Source organism: Hemibagrus wyckioides, linkage group LG23, assembly GCF_019097595.1.
Source record: "Hemibagrus wyckioides isolate EC202008001 linkage group LG23, SWU_Hwy_1.0, whole genome shotgun sequence".
In the NCBI taxonomy this organism is placed as follows: Eukaryota; Metazoa; Chordata; class Actinopteri; order Siluriformes; family Bagridae; genus Hemibagrus; species Hemibagrus wyckioides.
In genome coordinates this window covers 18707964-18726557 of record NC_080732.1, presented here as the reverse complement: position 1 = coordinate 18726557, position 18594 = coordinate 18707964, and the positions used below count along the sequence as shown (strand labels likewise).

Genomic DNA, 18594 nt, shown 5'->3' with positions numbered 1-18594 from the left:
TTTGGTTATAGCTTTGCTACACTGGTGTGTGTGTTTCTGTGAGCTGATTTCCAGATCACGCTGACCTCTGACATAAAGCAGGACGCCTTTTTTCTATCGATAGACAATCTTCTGATGGAGAAGACACGCTATCACACGTCCGTTACAGAATTCGGTCAATTGGGATCTTGTAGAGTGTGACAAGTAATAATCACACAGTCTAAAACCGGCTTTACCCATTTCTCACCAAGTCATTTATCCAGTCCGCGCTAGCAGAGACGCTTTCTGTGAAACGCCTGGACAGAGTCATCATTATGCTCGGGTCAGTGCTCTCATGTGGCTCTGAGCACACAGTTAGAGACAAGTCCAGCGTCCATCCGTCTCTTAATATCAGCACTGCCGTGTAACGCAAACATCAGAGACTTCAACCTCCACATGGAGCCGTTCCCTGGCTGGGATTTGACTCCGTCTGTTCAGGAACAGGAAGTCAGTGTGACTGTGTGTTCACTCATTTACACCACAGACAATAACATTCAAGATATTCCACAATCTCAACAAGCTAGTTAGTTAGTTACTCATTCTTTACTTATTCTGACTGATGAAGAATCGCATTCTTGGTGATGTGGCGCTGGTAAAGTTGGTAAAGCACGTCCAAAAAAAGTTCCCGTGACACAACCATGACCTCATACAATCTCCACCCTCTTCAAAATGAAAAAAACAAAACAAAACTCAGCTGTGGAAGATACAAACAAAAACACAGCAACCATCAACAATGTTTCCACTAACGAGCTCCTCCTCCAGAGGGAAACACACCCTTACGGGTGAGACAGATACCTTCTAAAGAGCATTTGATTGAACAATTTGCACATACAGTGGAACCTCGGCATACGAATGCCCTACCTTACAAATTTTCAGCTTAAGAATTGAAATTTTGCAAGAAATTTGTGTCTGCATACAACTAATGACATACGGCTAAGTTGCGCATACGTCCGGGAGCCATTCAAAACTTGTTAGCCTCAGTGGAAAGCGAAACGAAGCCAACCAAAGAGAGTTTACAATTTTTTTTTTTCCAGTCAGCAATATCTATTTGGAAAGAGTCATCCCACGATACCAACGTTGCCTTCAGCATGCATTCAAAAGCTTTCAGGGTTTTTTTTGTTAACAGTTCGGTGGTGTGGGCGGTCTGTTCTATTTTAAGCCTAAGCTTGGTGGCATGACTTCCTGTGAGGACCCTTGACATGGAATGCTTGGCTTGGGTCAGTTCTTTGTAAGCAGCATGAATTTGAATATTATATGAATTTACATTATTTCTTATGGGAAAATTCATTTCGCAAATACACATTTTCGCCTTAAAAACTCGCCTCCAGAACAAGGAACATATCGACCATCAACCATGTTTCCACTAATAAGCTCCTCCTCCAGAGGGAAACACACCCTCAGAGGTGGGACATATACCTTCTAGAGAGCATTTGATTGGATGATTTGCACATATATGAGTCACCCAGTTTGTAACCATTTTCCTGGAACTAACACGTCAAAGTCTGGATATTCCTGTGAGATATGTGGCTGGAATTTGCCCCATTGCCCATTGTTGTCCAAAATCATTCTGTAATGAAGGGACCTGTATGATATTCGCTCTATACTACGCAATTAAGTTGTGTGTTTTTAATCAGGATTGTTTAAAAACAATCTCCCTCCTCTGAACATGTCCAAACCATCTGTCCTCCCTATCTTTGTCCCCCGAACGTCCAACATGAGCCGTCCCTCTGATGTACTCGTTCCTAATCCTGTCCAACCGTGTCCCTCCCAAAGAGAACCTTAACATCTTCAGCTCTGCTACCTCCAGCTCTGACTCCTGTCTCTGTCTCAGTGATACTGTCTCTAAACCATACAGCATGGCCGGTCTCACCACTGTCCTGTACACCTTCCTCTTGATTCTCGCCGATGTTTTTCTATCACACAGAACTCCTGACACCTTTCTCCCCCCATTCCAACCTGCCTGCACTCGCTTCTTTACCTCTTTCCCACACTCTCCATTACTCTGGACTGTTGACCCCAAGTACTTAAACTCCTATTCAAGATGCAAGAATAAGAAAGAAAATTCTGAAACTATTGGGAACTTTATAAACAGATAGCATCAGTTATTTGCTCATTTTTAAAATGGACAAAGCTCTCTCTATTAATTAGTGTGAGTATTTTAATTAATATTCAGATTTAGTTAATTAATAGTTCTATTAGTATTAAAGCCTTTAAAGCCTCTCTAGGATCTTTTTTTTTTAATTGGTTCAAATCTAAAGATTGTCTTTAAGGGGTGGCATTACTTCTGACGTATGATTTTTAAAATAAAATACTGTTGGGAAATACTAAACATCTTAACACTCAACAACAACAACAACAACAAAACAGAAGTCCTGTTTATGACATCAGAGCCTTATTTTCTAAGGGCCTAGTTTCTCCAATTGGTCCAAATGCAAGCAACATTCTAAGTCAATAATTCCATCTCCAGTGATGAATTAGCATCTAGAGTGTTGGATAAACACCTTCAGTGTCCAAGTGGACGGTGTATAAACCCTGTAGGTTAATTGGCATTAATTGACTGGAGATGTTGTTGTGTATTCTATAGAAGGGTGTCAAGACTTTTAAAGCGATGATAGAGTTTTAAAGAAAACAAAATCTTATGAGCCGCCAGTAAATCTTTTTTCCCTCCTGGTTGATTTCTCACAGCAGATGAAATAAAAAAAACCCCCAGATCTGATGCCTAAATGCTAACGGGTGCGAGGCTGATGATGATGACACAGAGTGTAAGATGTCACCTGAGTGCAGGGAGGGCTGGTTATCTGGATTAAAGGGGACTCTGTTTACACAGGGAAAGTTCAGAGTGCTCAGAGTCGGGTTTTTCACTTCCTTCATCCTTTATGAAGATCTTCTGAGCTGCTTCTGCTGGTTGTCCAGTCACCTGCATGGAGTGGACTCAACATCATGGCAGATTTTTCTTGAGTAAATGTCCTTTAATCACACCATCTTTACTCGAGGGATAAAAAATACTGACTGTGGAAGGAAATATTGTTGTTTGTTTGGTTTTTGCTTTGCTTTTAAATGAAAACATAAAAAATCAAGCATAGAATTGAAAGAGTAATATTTTCATGGACTTGATTTCAAGGATATGTTTCATTAGATTCATTAATTGTGTCATATTTGTGGGTTTTTTAGGCCTGAATTGCATTCCATTATTTTTTAAGTATATTTTAAACCATATTTCTAGTTGTATGATTAATTCTGAATATTTAGATATTTTTCACATTTTCCATTTTAAAACAGACATTTCAGTACATCTGTTTAATAATGATTAGGGGCGGAGCTACGTATGGGCCCAGCTGGTGATGTCACAAAATCGTCTTATCGAGAAGAAAACCAATTACGGCTCAATATTAATAATCAGAGGAGGTAATAGCGATGAGGAGGAGGTTAGCAACGGTTGTTGCTATGGTGACGCTTTGCTGTTTAAAAAAAAAAAATGAAGCAAATCACTCTTGTTTCATGCAGCTAGCTGACTAGCTTCTCGGGAGGACAGAATTTCTTATTTGCATATTTTTTGCATAATCGTTAGATCCCATGATTTTTAATGAGAGTAAGGGTGGAGAGATGTTTCAAGGCCATTTTCGGTCATTAAACAATTTATTATTCGACATAAAGTTTTAATAGCTTAATAGATTTACATAAAACTACAGATTTCAGGGCTCTTGGAAGACATACAGAGCAGAGACATGAGGCAATAACAGCTTTCGTCGGACTGTAACCCCGTGAAATGGAACGGCTTCGGTTTGTGTTCTGCCTTCGGCTCTGAGATCCTCACAAAAGGCAGTGAAAACATTGTGAATGAGAATGGAATCGCAAAGACAGGAGAAAAAGATCCAAAAAGCAATAAGCGAGAGAGTGAGAGGGAGGCTGTGGAGACGAGTGACGAGGCTGAGGGGAGAGAGATGGATAAATGCACTATTTGAATTATGTAAAAGAGATGCGTGGGTGATGGAGAACAAACTGTGTGTATGTGTTAAAGAGGCAGAAAACGGCAGGGAGAGGAGGAAAGAGAGGAGGACGAGGGAGGGAAAGAAGGTGACAGCGAGAGACGGGGAGAGTGATAGCTTGCAGAGACGGTGGGCTTTTACAGTTGGATTTATGTAAGGGTTAGTGCTGATGTGCTGCTTCATGATAACGCTGGAGAAAGAGCAGAGTGTTGGTGGTGGTGGTGTTTTTCTTTTCCTTTCTGCTCTTTCACTCCATCCTGCCTGCTGGATCTCGCCCAGGCTTCTGGCGCCCCCTCACCTCATACGCCGTCCATTCATTTGTTTCTGCTCAAACGGCTTGTGTCCACATTCATCACACACACACACACATACACTGGAAGCAGATGCGCTCCCAAGGACGCCGTTTGATACATGCTCTGTTTGCCAGCACGACCTCTCGCTTCTTGCTCTCGTGACTACGGCTTTATTTATTCTTCAGCACATCCACGGAAGCTCATTTTTTTCGTCGGCCTTCGTGGTTTCATAGTGCGCGTTCTTTGTGATGCCGGTGATGGGTGGATCATATGGATCGTCAAGAATCGGTGTGGACAAAAACAAGCAAGCAAGCAGTGCTTGATGGTTACAGACAGTCAAAGCTCACAGAAATTAGGATGCTGCTTTAAACTGCTTTAATCTGAACAGAGTGCTTTCTGTTCTTCTATCAATCCAGATTCCCGAGAGTTGAGTCTAGAGTCACAACCTGGAGAGTCCAGAATTGTGATCAGTCCATAGCTGTAAGCTGCAGAGTCCAGAATTTCACACCATAGAATTTTGATCCAGAGAGCAGAACCCAGATGCCCAAGCCATAGAGCCAAAGTTCAGTCCAGAGATCTGATCCAGAGAGCAGAACCCAGATGCCCAAGCCATAGAGCCAAAGTTCAGTCCAGAGATCTGATCCAGAGAGCAGAACCCAGATGCCCAAGCCATAGAGCCAAAGTTCAGTCCAGAGCCGTAAGCTTCAGAGTCAGAGTCCAGAATTGCACACTGTAGAGTTCAGTCTAGAAATCTGATCCAGAGAGTAGAACCCAAAAAAACGAGCCATAGAGCCCAAGTTCAGTCCAGTGGCACGAACTGTAGCTGATTCCAACGCAGTAGAGTCCAAGTTGAGTCCAGAATCCCAAACTGTAAAAGCCCAGCACCTTATAATCTACCACAAAGTCAGAAGCACACAGTTGTACTGAATGTCTCTGTATGGTGTAGTGTTATGGAGAGACTCAAGATTCCCAAACCCTGCTCCGGCATGACAATGCCCCTGTGCACAAAGCCCTTGAGCTCCATGAAGACATGGTGTGGAGGTGGAGGTTGGAGAAAGTGGAAGATCTCAAGTGTCCTGCACAGAGCCCTGACTCTGACTCAGCCCCAGATGAATGAACACAAATCCAAACAACCATGATCCAACATCTAGTAGAAATCTTCCCAGGAGAGAAGAGTGGAGCTGATTGTAACAGCAAAGAGAGGAGAATAAATCTGGAATAAGATGTTCAGCATGGTCATATGGCTGTGATGGTCAGGGATGCACAAACTTTTGGCCATGAGTTTTGCAAATATTGTGATTTTGTTTACGCTCGCTTATGATGCAGGATAAACATGTCATAAAATAGTCATTAAACACGTAAAATAAGCAGTGTGGATTTACAGATCATAAAGTTTGCGCTGGATTATTTCTGTTTCTGCGGCTGATGTGAAACTCATTTGTGGAGTTTGCTGCAGGAGATAAAGTGCATTGTGATTTTATAATAGCATGCTAATTTGGTCATTTATCTCTCTCTCTCTCTCTGTCTCAGACAACGCCCGCCTCAGGCGGAAAAGCATCGCCACTGGGCGTCAGCCGAGCATGGAGACCCCTCCCATAGCCCCCCCTCAACCCTTCCGACAATCCGTGAGTACCCCTCCGTCCCATCCTCGCTCACTCCTGCCATCCCTTTCTCTCTCTCTCCCTCTCTCGGCTACTCGTCCCTTCACCCGCAAGACCACGGGCACGCCGCCTCCCCCCCATTCCCTACCTCTCTCTTTCCCTCTATCTCTCTCTCCATCCCTTCCCTGCCCTCTTTCACCAGAAAGACAAATCCACACCCCACCCCTCTCTTCCTCTCCTCCTCTTCAGTTTCCATTTTTCTCTCTTTCTCTTGCCCCGTCCTCTTCTCTTGTCTCTCATTGGGCCGGAGATTGGAAAGTGAAGTCCGGCGTAGCGGCTCTGCCCCCGTCTGAGGTAGGTGCATCCGGAGACGCGTGGCACGGTCATGCCGAGCGCCAGCATGTAAGAAATGCCAGTGCGAGTGGCACCAAGGTGCCAGACAAACAATCTTAGTCACTCAGGAAGCCAACATGCTCACACGGACCAGAGCCAGAACCTGAGTCAGTCGCTCAGATCTGATGCGCTGCTGCTTCACATGGTCTGAACTTATCAGTGTTATCAGTGATATTAAAACATATATATCAAACTGTTATTATGACTTTCTTTGCTTACGAAAACTGATACTTACTTATTAGTGATGTAACTGAATGTGAATGCAGTTTATATTTCATAAAAGCACTTCTAGTTTAGGCCACGCCCACTTTGGGATCCAGATATTTGGAGTAGTTTATCAGATAAAAACATAGGAAGTGGTGTTACTGTATCTCTGTTACATAATCCCAGTATAGTGCAATATGCTCACCAGTGCAGTGGCCTCGCAGACTGGATGCTCTGATCTCACACTCCTTATTCTCTGATTCTTTAATCCAGATTCAGATTCAGATCAGTGACCAAGGTCACTTCCTTCCCTGTGTTAATCGTGATTAAATAAACACACCAAATGTTATGCTTTTTACATGATCTTAATTAATTAATTAACTCAATTAACACACAATTTAAAGTTACACAGTGTGTGTACATATATTGTATCCTAACTGTTTGCTGTTTATAATTTATTGTGTAAATTATACGACCTTATGTGGTGGCTGGAAACCAAACAATTCTATAAAAAACTGAAAGTGAAAGTTTTTTTATTACTTTAAACATTAATTCAAGACCTACGTATCTACAAAAATGTCATTTAACAGGAATTATTATTAAATGTTTTTAAATAAGGGTGCCTTTCTGATTCATTTTTTCTGAATTGGAACTGGGCAGATGAAGGGTGTGGGTGTGTGTCGTCTTTTATATCTGATCCTAAAACCTTTTTTTTCGTCATCTATGTTTTTGATAAAAGGGGATATTTATGGAACAACGCTGCCCACTAGTGATGAATGTGAGACAGTGCAGGAGAATCATATCACAGGGTGTAGGATAGAGGTGTATACAACAGGGTTTGACAGTTTTATTTATATTTTTAAGGTCATCTCTACGAAGGTTTCTTTTTCATCGATCACTCTTTCTCTCCTCTCGTTCATTTGTACCTCAGTATCAAGTTCCGCATTGACTTTTTGCCCAGAACTGGACATTTATATGAAGTTTGTTGAAGGAATTTGTTGTGAATTTGTTTTGTTTTGTTGTGAATTTCCCTTTGGGATGAATAAAGTATCTATCTATCTATCTATCTATCTATCTATCTATCTATCTATCTATCTATCTATCTATCTATCTATCTATCTATCTATCTATCTCATCTGGAAGCCATTTCTCAAAGCAGAAGCTTGACTTGTTTTGTACATCTCTCAGTACAGTGTGTTAATCCCTAACGTGTCGTTCCAGAGTTTTCTTGGCCGAAGGCTAAAGGGGTCTATAAAACGAGCGAAGAGTCAGCCCAAGCTGGACCGCACCAGCAGCTTTCGCCAAATGATCCTCCCACGATTCCGCAGCGCTGACCAGGACAGGTGATCACAGCTTTTCTCTACTTTTACACACATTTCCCTACTTCACTTTACTTCATTCCAGCTGGGATTAATGGACTAGTGAGTTTAACCCTCTGTTTCTAGCCAGGAAAAAATAAGGGTCAGTATAAGGGTCAGCACATTGTTTTTATTCCATGCAAATGGGGGTTTTTGGTTTACATTTTATCTTTCTTTATTTTAAACTTGAATTAGGAATAATAGCACCACTGGTGGTCATAAAAAGAATAACATGTATGAAAACACTGGGGCTGAGTTCTTTCTATCCCAGACTGCAGCTTATCTTTTATTCATTTGATTAAAGAGTTTTAGACTGTAAGTTTTCTGCACCTTAAGGCAGCTTTATACTGTACCATAATCGACCCTTATTTGATTAAACGTGTCCATGATGTTCTGTGTAGGTGTCGCAGCAAAGATGTTTGACTGCTGAGGCTTGTCATATTGTGTCTTGTAGCGCATGTATCAGAGATTTTCTCAGATATTAAACGCTTCCTGAGGTGTGAAATGAAATTCTTTGCTGAAGGAAGCAAAACATCCTTCAGCAGTTCCTTTGTACAGTTTAATGTTGTTTACTAGCCGAACAGTTTGAGATGGAACCGAATTCCTTCATCAGCCTTGAACTCTGACAGAGAGCTGTGTATGACTGCGTGATAACCGAGTAACTAAACCTGACCTCGTGTGAGCCTGAGCGCGTTCACAGATGGTCCGAGGGCATTTAATGTGATGCAATTCTGTAAAGTCATTATAGATGTCCTCTTGTTCCTTGTCTTGAACTTTCTTTGGCCAGATGCCGTGTCATTTGGTCAGGTCCTTCGGTCATGACTTATTCATTCTTTCATTTATTTTCAGTGCTGAGTAAATGCTTCCCTCGACCTCTCTGAGTATTTGGTGTAAAATGATTAAATTAAGTCTCTGAGATTTGCCTTTAGATCACAGGAACTTGTGATGGATATTATAATGGATAAATCACAGGCATGTGGTAGCTCAGTGGTTAAGGTATTGGACGACTGATTGGAATGTTTGAATCCCAGATCCAAAAAGCTGCCACTGCTGGGCACCTGGGCAAGGTCCTTAACCCTTAATTGCTCAGTTATATAAAATGAGATAAAATGTGAGTTGCTCTGGATAAGGGTGGCTGCCAAATGCCAGAAATGTAAGTATTATGTTAATGGGGGATGTGGTAGCTTAGTCATTAAGGTGTTGGTCTACTGCTCCAAAGGTTGTGAGTTTGAATCCCAGGTCCATCAAGCTGCCACTGCTGGGCCCCTGAGCAAAGATCTCAACTCTCAATTTCTCAGTTGTATGAAATGTAAGCGGGTGTCTGTCAAATGCCAGAAATGTAAGTGATATGATAATGGGGGATGTGGTAGCTTAGTGCTTAAGGTGTTGGCCTACTGAATTTACAGAAATGTAAATTAAAGAGTGATGAGATGGTGGGATTTTTTCAGCTTTTTACCCTGGAATTGAAGAGCTTCAGACTCCAAATTCAGCTCAAGACTCTGGACTTGACTGTGACTCCACAGCTTCAGACTCTGGACTGTAATTGATTTAGTCTCTAAACTTGAATTGGACACTAAATTTTAGGACTTGACATGGAGTTTAAGGACTCTGGGCTCAGCTGACTGTTGACTCTAGTTCTACTGCTTTAGACTTTTGACTTAACTTCAGACTCTGGACTTATCTTCAACCTCTGTGCTTGACTTGGACTCCTCTAATGTGCTTATTCCCCGAAATCATCAGTCACTGAGGCATTTTTACCGAGATGTTTTAACCTGTGGCTGTGTCTTAAGAAGAGAATCCTGATTATATAGAGTGCATTTGTGTGTCAAGCTTTGCATTAGAGATACATGCCTGGTCTGCTGTCCATCATCATTGTCAGCAAGTGAAGCCTTGTAACATGCTCAAACTCCAACACCCCCCCCCCACACACACACACACACTTTTTTTTTCTTACTTTCTCTCATTTTGGATCCTGCAGCTTACATAACTCCTTGATTTACTCAGAGAAGTCCATCTTTGTCTTCTCTCTCTCTCTCTCTCTCTCTCTCTTTCGTGCTGTCTCTTTCTCCCTCCCTCCCTCTCTCCCTCTCCTACATCCCTCTTTTTTCACTTTTTTCATTCTGACTCACTCTGATGGATCTATTTTTACACCACTCTCTCTCTCCCCACTGTATGTCTCTAACACCCTGATGCACATTTTATTCCTGAATGTATACAGTAACAGTGATGCTACGAGGGTACGCCAGAGAAAGCTACAGCGCTCATGGGGTTCTAAGGATTTTCAAACCTTTTCTTGTTTTATTTGTTTCATTTAAAAGTGTTTAATTTGTCCTTATCAATATGTTTTCTGTATGACCTCATCATTATTATTATTCTTTGGGTCTGTCAGGTCTTGTCTTGTGTGTCTTGTGCTTTAGTTTAAGCGTATGGATCCATCTAGCTTGTGTGCTAGAAGGTGCGGTAAGTGTAGGTAGGTGTTTGTGTATGCTGTTTCTTAATCTCAATCACTGAGTTGTTGTTTAATTTGAACTCGTATGTCCAGTTACCTGTGAGGATGCTTTGTACACAGCCACTGATACTTTCAAAGGTATGTACCAAAAATTAGCCATATACTGTAAGTCCTAGCATCACTGGGTAGGTGTTTAACCAGTTTCTGTTCTGGTTGTTATCAAGCAGAATGTTGATTTGGTCAGCTGTTGGACGAGCCACCGTTCGAGTGAAGTGCTGAGCTTTTTTGGAAACTTTCTCAGCCTTGTTGCTCTTTGCCTCCCTTCAGGACTCGTCTGATGCAGAGCTTCAAAGAGTCACATTCCCACGAATCCCTGCTGTCTCCCAGTAGTGCAGCCGAGGCGCTGGATCTCACGCTGGACGAGGACGCCATCATCAAACCTGTCCACTCCAGCATTTTAGGGCAGGAGTACTGCTTTGAGGTGAGACTAGCGCTCCTGTAAATAACACGTACAGTATGTAGTAGACTTCATGCTTACAGTCAGAGTAAACTTGATTATTTTTCTAGAACTTTCTCAGTTGAAGTTACTGAGAATCCACGTTTAAGTCTTAACTCTTTTGTCCGGAAACTTTTCTGTGTGGGGAAAGTTACAGCTTTACCTCTGAAGGTTCCAAAGTGCTGACACTGGAGACTCCTGTAAATGTCTCCTTACTCCTTCAAATCCCTGCGAATTACTGGTTACTATAGAAACACTAACTTATTAGAGCAAGTGCATTACTTCACTAATGTCAGAGCCGCTGTTATAGAAAATTACAAATCCACCAAACAATGGTCAAACTGTGAAAATCAAGTTGAACAATGAGAAAAAGATGAACAATGAATAAAAGAGTCTTGTTTAGTCATAAACTTATCGAAAATAAAATTCTTCTAAATGTCAGATGAGCAATAAATGAACTATGAGCAATGATGAGAGTCTCCTGTTACCATGACATGCTAGTATTTATGCTGGTGTTTGTCAAACTGATCCATGGAACTAGTTTTTTTACCTTTTTAATAACATCTCAGGTGACGACTGCTTCGGGAACTAAGTGCTTCGCCTGTCGGTCGGCCGCAGAAAGAGACAAATGGATCGAGAACCTACAGAGAGCTGTGAAGCCCAACAAAGTGAGTGGAACAAACAACCATAATAGATATGATCAGTTTGTTTTTCTCTCACATCCAGCTACATCACGTCGGTTTCAGGATTTCTACACTTTTCCATAAGGACAACTTGATATTTTTAGCTAAATGGTACTCTGTCACCAGGAACAGAACAACAGCAGAGCTTTTTTAAAATCCCTAACCCTCCACCATTTTTAATTCTGTGAGATTTATGAAGATCATTCTTCAATTCTCTTCCACTTCTTTTATTAAAGTACAGACATTTTTATCTTCTCCATAAACCCTTTTACACTCTCTGTCTAAAATATCTCAGGTCACAAAGTTCCTCTTTCTGTTCTTTGGCGCATCTCTCATTAAATGGATACAAAAGATGGAAAGTGTTGGGAATGTGGTAGAAGTTTTGGATGGCTGATTGACTGATCCAGATGCTCAGGCAGCAGGAGCTGGGGGCTGAATTATGATATGCAGATGACAGCGAGAGTTTCCAAAACGGCATCAAAGCTCTCAGGAATTTATCTTAGATGATACCTGTTCAAGAAAAGATAAAAGGACACACCAAGGATACTCATTATCTCAGTGAGCATGCTGATCAATTTATTTTATTGATGGAAGCTTGAAGGACAGAGAGGCTTTTTCTAGCATACCAATTAAGCACTATTTTCTGGCCACGACTGCTTTTCAAACAGGGGTATATTTAGCTGGACTAAATTACACCAGGAAACACAGGCCAGAGTGAACCAATGGCATTTTATCTGATTAAATGACTCAGCCTTTATGAAAGCATCACTCTCTCTCTATCCAGCAAAGCGCTCTGCTCTTCCGGTGGGGATTTTGAATATAGTTTGATCCTTTTTCTTTTGCATTTATTACGCACTGAGTGCTAATCTTTCCTGAACCATGGCCAACCCTGAGTCCTCTCACTCCCCCCCTCACTTCTATATTTAAAAAAAAATTCTACCTTGTTAAATAACCTGTTATTCCGTTCCGCTTTCTGTCAGACATAACCTTTACCAGCATCAGCAGTCATTTCTTTATTTCCATGTTCTTACGCCATACGCCTACATGTCTCTACCAGTACTTAACAGTCCGCTGTTTCCTCCCACTCAGGACAACAGCCGGAGGGTGGACAACGTCTTGAAGCTCTGGATCATCGAGGCCCGGGAACTGCCGCCCAAAAAACGCTACTACTGTGAACTGTGTTTGGACGACATGCTGTACGCACGCACCACCAGCAAACCCCGCACTGACACTGTCTTCTGGGGCGAGCACTTTGAGTTCAACAACCTCCCGGCTGTCCGCAACCTCCGGCTTCATCTCTACAAAGAGACCGACAAGAAAAGACGCAAGGTAAGAGAATTCATTTATGCCATAAAAAACGGTTCCTGTGGGTGAGTGATTAGCCAGTTAACGTAATGTGTTGTTGCCCGTGTACATAAATGCACCAGTTGGCTTCCAGACAAAAATCCTTTTAAAAGGACTGTTTTAGAGGGATAAAAAAAACATTGTGTAAATCTACCTTTTAGTTCCTAAAATTTGAGCTAAGCAGTATGCTTGCTAGCTGTGCAGTTGAGCTTACACAGTTGCTTTCCAGTCTGGAAAGTACCAGTGACATCTTGACTTCAAGATATCTTGATCCAGGGAATCATGATTATTGCTAGAAAGGTTAACAGCTCTTTCAGCTATCTACCAAACAATCGTAGTTTAAACTAAATATATCAGTCGGAATATGTCTTGGGTTAGACATTGATGTAGTTTACTTGAACTTGTTTCTGTTGTAACAAAAATGCCACACATCACACTTTTGTGATTGCAGGGTTGATTTCATGTTTGAATGACTGGGCAGAATTTCTAAACTTTGTCAAGTCTCTCCCACAGTTCCTAAACAATAGCCCTTACCTACTGCTTCTCAACAGGAGAAAAGCACATATCTAGGACTGGTCAGCATCCCCATTTCCAGCATCACGGGTCGACAGTTTGTAGAGCAATGGTACCCTGTGATCCAGCCCAGTGTCTTGGCTAAGGGAGGGGGTGTAGGAGGGGGTAAAATCATCAATGCCTCTTTGCGGCTCAAGTCTCGCTACCAGACTATGAGCATCCTGCCAATGGAACTGTACAAAGAGTTTGCAGAGTACGTCACCAACAACTACCGGACGCTGTGTGCCGTCTTGGAGCCTCTGCTGAGTGTCAAAAGTAAGGAGGAGGTGGCCTGTGCACTGGTGCACATCCTACAAAGCACAGGGAAGGCAAAGGTACACTCTTAGTGTTCATATTGGATGTATGTACGTATCCACTTATCATTTGTTTCGTGTATCATTTGTTGCAAGTGAACTGCATTTTCGTCTTTTCTGTGTTTAAGGACTTTCTTTCAGACATGGCGATGTGTGAGGTAGACCGATTCATCGACCGAGAGCACCTTATATTCCGAGAGAACACTTTAGCCACCAAAGCTATAGAAGAGTACCTCAAACTCATCGGACATAAGTACCTCAAGGATGCTTTAGGTGATAATTTTTATGTAATGTTTTTTTAATTTTAAATGTAGAGCTGTGCACAGGACTGATTTTTGTTTTGTATTTCCAAAAGAATCATGTGAGTAAACTTGACTGCTGTCACAAAAATTTTGACTGCTCTCAACAACACCTGAAGAAACTGGGACTCAACCAATGTCACAGAAACTGTGACCAAACTCAACTTTTATAGAAACTGACCAAACTTGACCACACCTGCAGAAACTGTGACCAAACTCAACCATTTCCACAGAAACTGTGACCAAACCTGACTACACCTTTGGAATCTTTTATCAACTCAGCCATTCACACTAAAACTGTGAGCAAAGTTGATCAGTTCTGCAGAAACTGTGACCAAACTCTACTGCTCCTACAGAAACTGTGACTGAACCCAACCACTTCCTTAGAAACTGTGACCAAACTTGACCACTCCTGCAGACACTTGGATAGAACTCAACCTCTCCCACAGACTCTTTGACCAAACTCAACTTCTCCCACGCAAACTGTGACCAGAACCTGCCGCTCTTGCTCTGCTGCAGAAACTTTTAACTTTGACCAAACTCCTCCACTCCCTCAGACACTATGACCGAACCTGACCAGTCCTATAGAAACTATGACCAAACGTCCTTTCTAGTATCAATTATGACCAAACTCAACTGCTCCCATAATTGACCTCTCCTGTAGAAACTGTTATTAAACCTGTCTGCTCCCACAGACACTGTGACCAGACTTGACCACTCCTAGAGGCACTGTGACCAGACTTGACCATTCCTAGAGGCACTGTGACCAGACTTGACCACTCCCACAGACACTGACTGTGCCCAGTGATTTCCACCAATACTCAATTCACTTTAAATCTGATTGCAGGATTTCTGTAACAGTGAATTTCAGTGTATTTTGGATGAGCCGGTAGAAAATAGGAAATGGTCAGTAAAATATAAAAAACTGTAAAACAAGTAAAATTTAAGTAGCACTTAGTATGATTTTAATTCATCTCTCTTCGTCCCATGATTATTGTTTCTGATGACACACCAGCTTGCATGAGAATAAAAATGTCCCATGCAGACAACTTCTTATTGGGATCCCAGTCCCAATGTACAGCTCAGACTGAAGGTCGTATTGATTTGATGTGCATTGACATGCACTGAGGATCAGTTGGATTGATTGGTGTTTTTAGTGTCACTTTTACAGAACTGCTGTTTGCTTGTGTGTAGGTGACTTCATCCGAGCGCTGTATGAGTCAGAGGAGAACTGTGAGGTTGATCCCATGAGGACTCCACCTTCAGTTCTACTGGACCATCAGGCGAATCTTCGCATGTGTTGTGAGCTTGCTCTCTGCAAAATCGTCAACTCACATTGGTTAGTTGTCACTGTTCATGTCTGCATGGTTACTTATGATAATTCTATGATAATTCTCAGGGATAAGGAAATGCTTGATCAAAAATGTTAGCATTAGGGGGGTAACACTGTGTATAGTACTCCAAATATCTGTACTTTTATACAATACGATATATATACAATAATACGGATTTATACCTATGGTGGTCTGTTACTGTCAAAATGCAAAACACAAAGGTATACAAGAGTAGAAAGGCCATAATGTAGGTCAGAAAGCGTCTAAAAGATTATACGGAAGTTCTTTGATTGTAAATGTTCTGTATCTCCTAGTGTTTTTCCACGAGAGCTGAAGGAGGTCTTTGCATCATGGCGAGTTCGCTGTGCGGAGAGGGGGAGGGAGGACATTGCTGACCGCCTGATCAGTGGCTCACTATTCCTGCGCTTCCTTTGTCCAGCCGTCATGTCCCCATCCTTATTCAACCTCACCCAGGAATACCCGGATGAGCAGACATCACGCACACTCACCCTCATAGCCAAAGTGCTGCAGAACCTCGCTAACTTCTCCAAGTCAGTCCCGGCGATTTGCTGTACCAAAACTTCAGGTTTAGTTTTATTTGCATGTGTGTTTCAACTCAGACCATATGGACTACCACTGCTTCTCAGTTCTTTAACAGAGAACTTCAGTTTCTAGAAAAGTAGATACCAACCAACCAGTGTACATTTTCATTGCTATTAATATGTGTAGAGGTGGTCCTAAAGTGCCATGCTTCACTAGCATAGCATTGCTAAATCTGTCATGCTGTTTAATATATAATACTTATATATGTACTGTGAAAACAAAATGCCTAGATGTATGGTATGCACAAGTTTGTATCCCCTTTGTTTTTAATCATTGAAAGGAAACGCTTATTTATGTACAAAGCATAGAATTTCAAGGTTAAATGTAGGCATATCCTGCAAACATTTTGCCATGACCTTTTCTAACTAAACACACAACGTCTTGGTGCTTTCAATGTCTTCTTTAGTTTATCATAAGGGTGTGCAAACTGTTGCTATAGGGTGTTGAAAAAGCTGATTATGATGATGATAATGGTATGGATGACATGGTGTTCCTTTAAGGTTTGGCAGTAAGGAGGAGTATATGTGCTTCATGAATGAGTTCTTGGAGATGGAGTGGGGCTCCATGCAACAGTTCCTGTATGAGATCTCCAATTTGGACAGCATAAGCAATGCCGGGGCTTTTGAGGGATACATTGATCTGGGAAGAGAGCTTTCGGTCCTGCACAGCCTCCTGTGGGAGGTCATGGCTCAGCTCAGTAAGGTATGTACAACCTGTTATAAAAGCGTTAGCCCTATTGTCCAGGGATTTTAGCATTCAAACCCTCATGATACAATAGCCATCTGTGACTGGGAGAGCAAAAAAATTCAGTGTGCTCACTGGGAGAGAGGGGTGGCAAGCTCTTTTGCCCTCTTTAGTTTAGTTTGTGGTGTATGAAAGATGAGAGCTGCCTGGTTGATTGGAAGTGATAAAAGGCAATGAAAGTTTGGAGACAAGTTATGCAATTTCTGATTATTTTAGTATTTTTAGTTAGGTTCCTTTCTTTGTTGTAATTTGTTTTGCCTTAAGGATGCCATTATCAAACTCGGACCATTACCCCGCCTCCTGAATGACATCAGCATGGCCCTTCGCAATCCGCATCTTCAAAGGCAGCCCAGTCACCAGACAGACAGACAGCCTCCTGAAAGACAGACGGACCGGTTACTCTCTCGACCCAGCTTCAACAGGGGAATCTCCTCTGAGTTTCAGAACCTAATGACGAGGGACCTGAACAGGTAACAACTCAAAGAGCCATATTTAGAGTCAGCTACTGAAGTTCAGAAGTGTTTAGCTTTAAGCTGTAAAAATCAGGCTACCAAACTCCCAGTTTGGTCCATAGGAATACCTCCATATTATCAGAATCAGAGGTGATAGAGACCAAAGAGTATCACTGTCAAACATCAAAAATGGAGTGTTCTCTTGGAATAAAGCTTCATGTCAGTGGGTGATGGTATTCGAGAGGTTTGGTAATATTAACCTCTGGTTCTTCAGGAACTTAGCTCACAGAGACACACACAGTATGTAGCCAGGACCGGGCACTATCTCCTGTCAAAATCTGGTCTAGTGTTGATGCTCCAGGTTAAGCTCTAAATGGAACATGATGATACAACAAGGAGATTTAGATGATGCAACAAGGTCAACTAGAAATAGCTCAAGTGCATGTAGGCGATTTCAATAAAGAACATTCAGGCCTAAGTTATCTATATGTCATGTTGCATTTTACAGTATGGGCTGTTGATTGCAACATGATGTAGCGTTGAAACAAGAGACAGTTTAGGAAAGGGTTAGGGGTAGGGTTAAGGATAGTGTTAGACTGTGTAGGGTTTGGGTTATCTTTGTCTATGTAGCTGGTGGAGGGGTGGCTTAGCATGGGGTCACACCAGGACATAATGCTATATCTCGAATCAGTGGCTATGCAGAAGACCAGTGCCAAGGATATACCAGAGGCATGGTTTCATACAAAAAAGAATCCCAAAAAAGAATCTAAATAAACCCTATAACTAAACCACACTTAATAAGATAAAAGAAGTTAATTTAGCAATGTAGGTTTCATCTACACTTCCATCATAATACTCAGCTTTTAAGAATAATTTTGGTTCAATATCTCTGTAGTTCCATAGATATCACTCGCTTGCCTTCCCCAACCTCTGCCATGTCCAGCGGTGTTCCTCCATCACGAGGTGGAATGGGTGGTTATGTTGATAGGGATCATCCGCATCGGGCTTCTTCTAAAGATGTTTTCTATGTCACCCGTCCCCCGCTGGCCCGATCCAGTCCTGCATACTGTACGAGCAGCTCCGATATCACCGACCCAGACCCAAAGGTAAGCTTGCAAGGTAAATATAGCTGACCTGAACGGGTGGAGGGGCAAGTCATACGATAATGGGCCATTAAGTCAATAAGTAATGCTTTACTGTGGTGAAAGTGAAAGCTGTTTGGTTCAAAATCTCATTTGAATGGCAGCTTGCTCATCAGCACACCTTTCCCCCCTCTCCATCTTTGCTGAGGGACTTTGGGTTCCTTTTGATCCGGTGGGAAGATGAAGCGCTACAGGCCTGCTTACTGCATGGTTCAAAATGCCACCCAAGCATGGCGAAAGAGGGCAACACGATGATGTGGGTGCTGTTAATACATACAAACGTGACATTCTACACGTGGTGTGTTTTGGATTTTTGGATTTATCCGAAT

The 18594-nt window shown here is 42.0% G+C and overlaps 1 protein-coding gene across 12 annotated transcripts in view; it reads left to right on the top strand.

The window, feature by feature from the left end:
• syngap1b (synaptic Ras GTPase activating protein 1b) overlaps positions 1-18594 on the top strand; it is a 124547-nt gene that overhangs the window by 83837 nt on the left and 22116 nt on the right. For 9 of the 12 annotated variants that reach the window (XR_009203314.1, XM_058376684.1, XM_058376682.1 and 6 more), the window contains 12 exons: positions 5828-5922; positions 7717-7838; positions 10630-10783; positions 11368-11466; positions 12571-12810; positions 13377-13712; positions 13820-13964; positions 15185-15329; positions 15639-15875; positions 16428-16629; positions 16936-17141; positions 18019-18229. Coding sequence is in view for 11 of the 12 variants with exons in the window: in XM_058376684.1 (XP_058232667.1) it covers positions 5828-5922; positions 7717-7838; positions 10630-10783; positions 11368-11466; positions 12571-12810; positions 13377-13712; positions 13820-13964; positions 15185-15329; positions 15639-15875; positions 16428-16629; positions 16936-17141; positions 18019-18229 (2192 nt within the window). In the remaining variant the exon portion in view is untranslated. The remainder of the gene's footprint in view (positions 1-5827; positions 5923-7716; positions 7839-10629; positions 10784-11367; positions 11467-12570; positions 12811-13376; positions 13713-13819; positions 13965-15184; positions 15330-15638; positions 15876-16427; positions 16630-16935; positions 17142-18018; positions 18230-18594) is intronic. The other 3 variants (XM_058376687.1, XM_058376686.1, XM_058376685.1) reach the window with 1 other exon arrangement.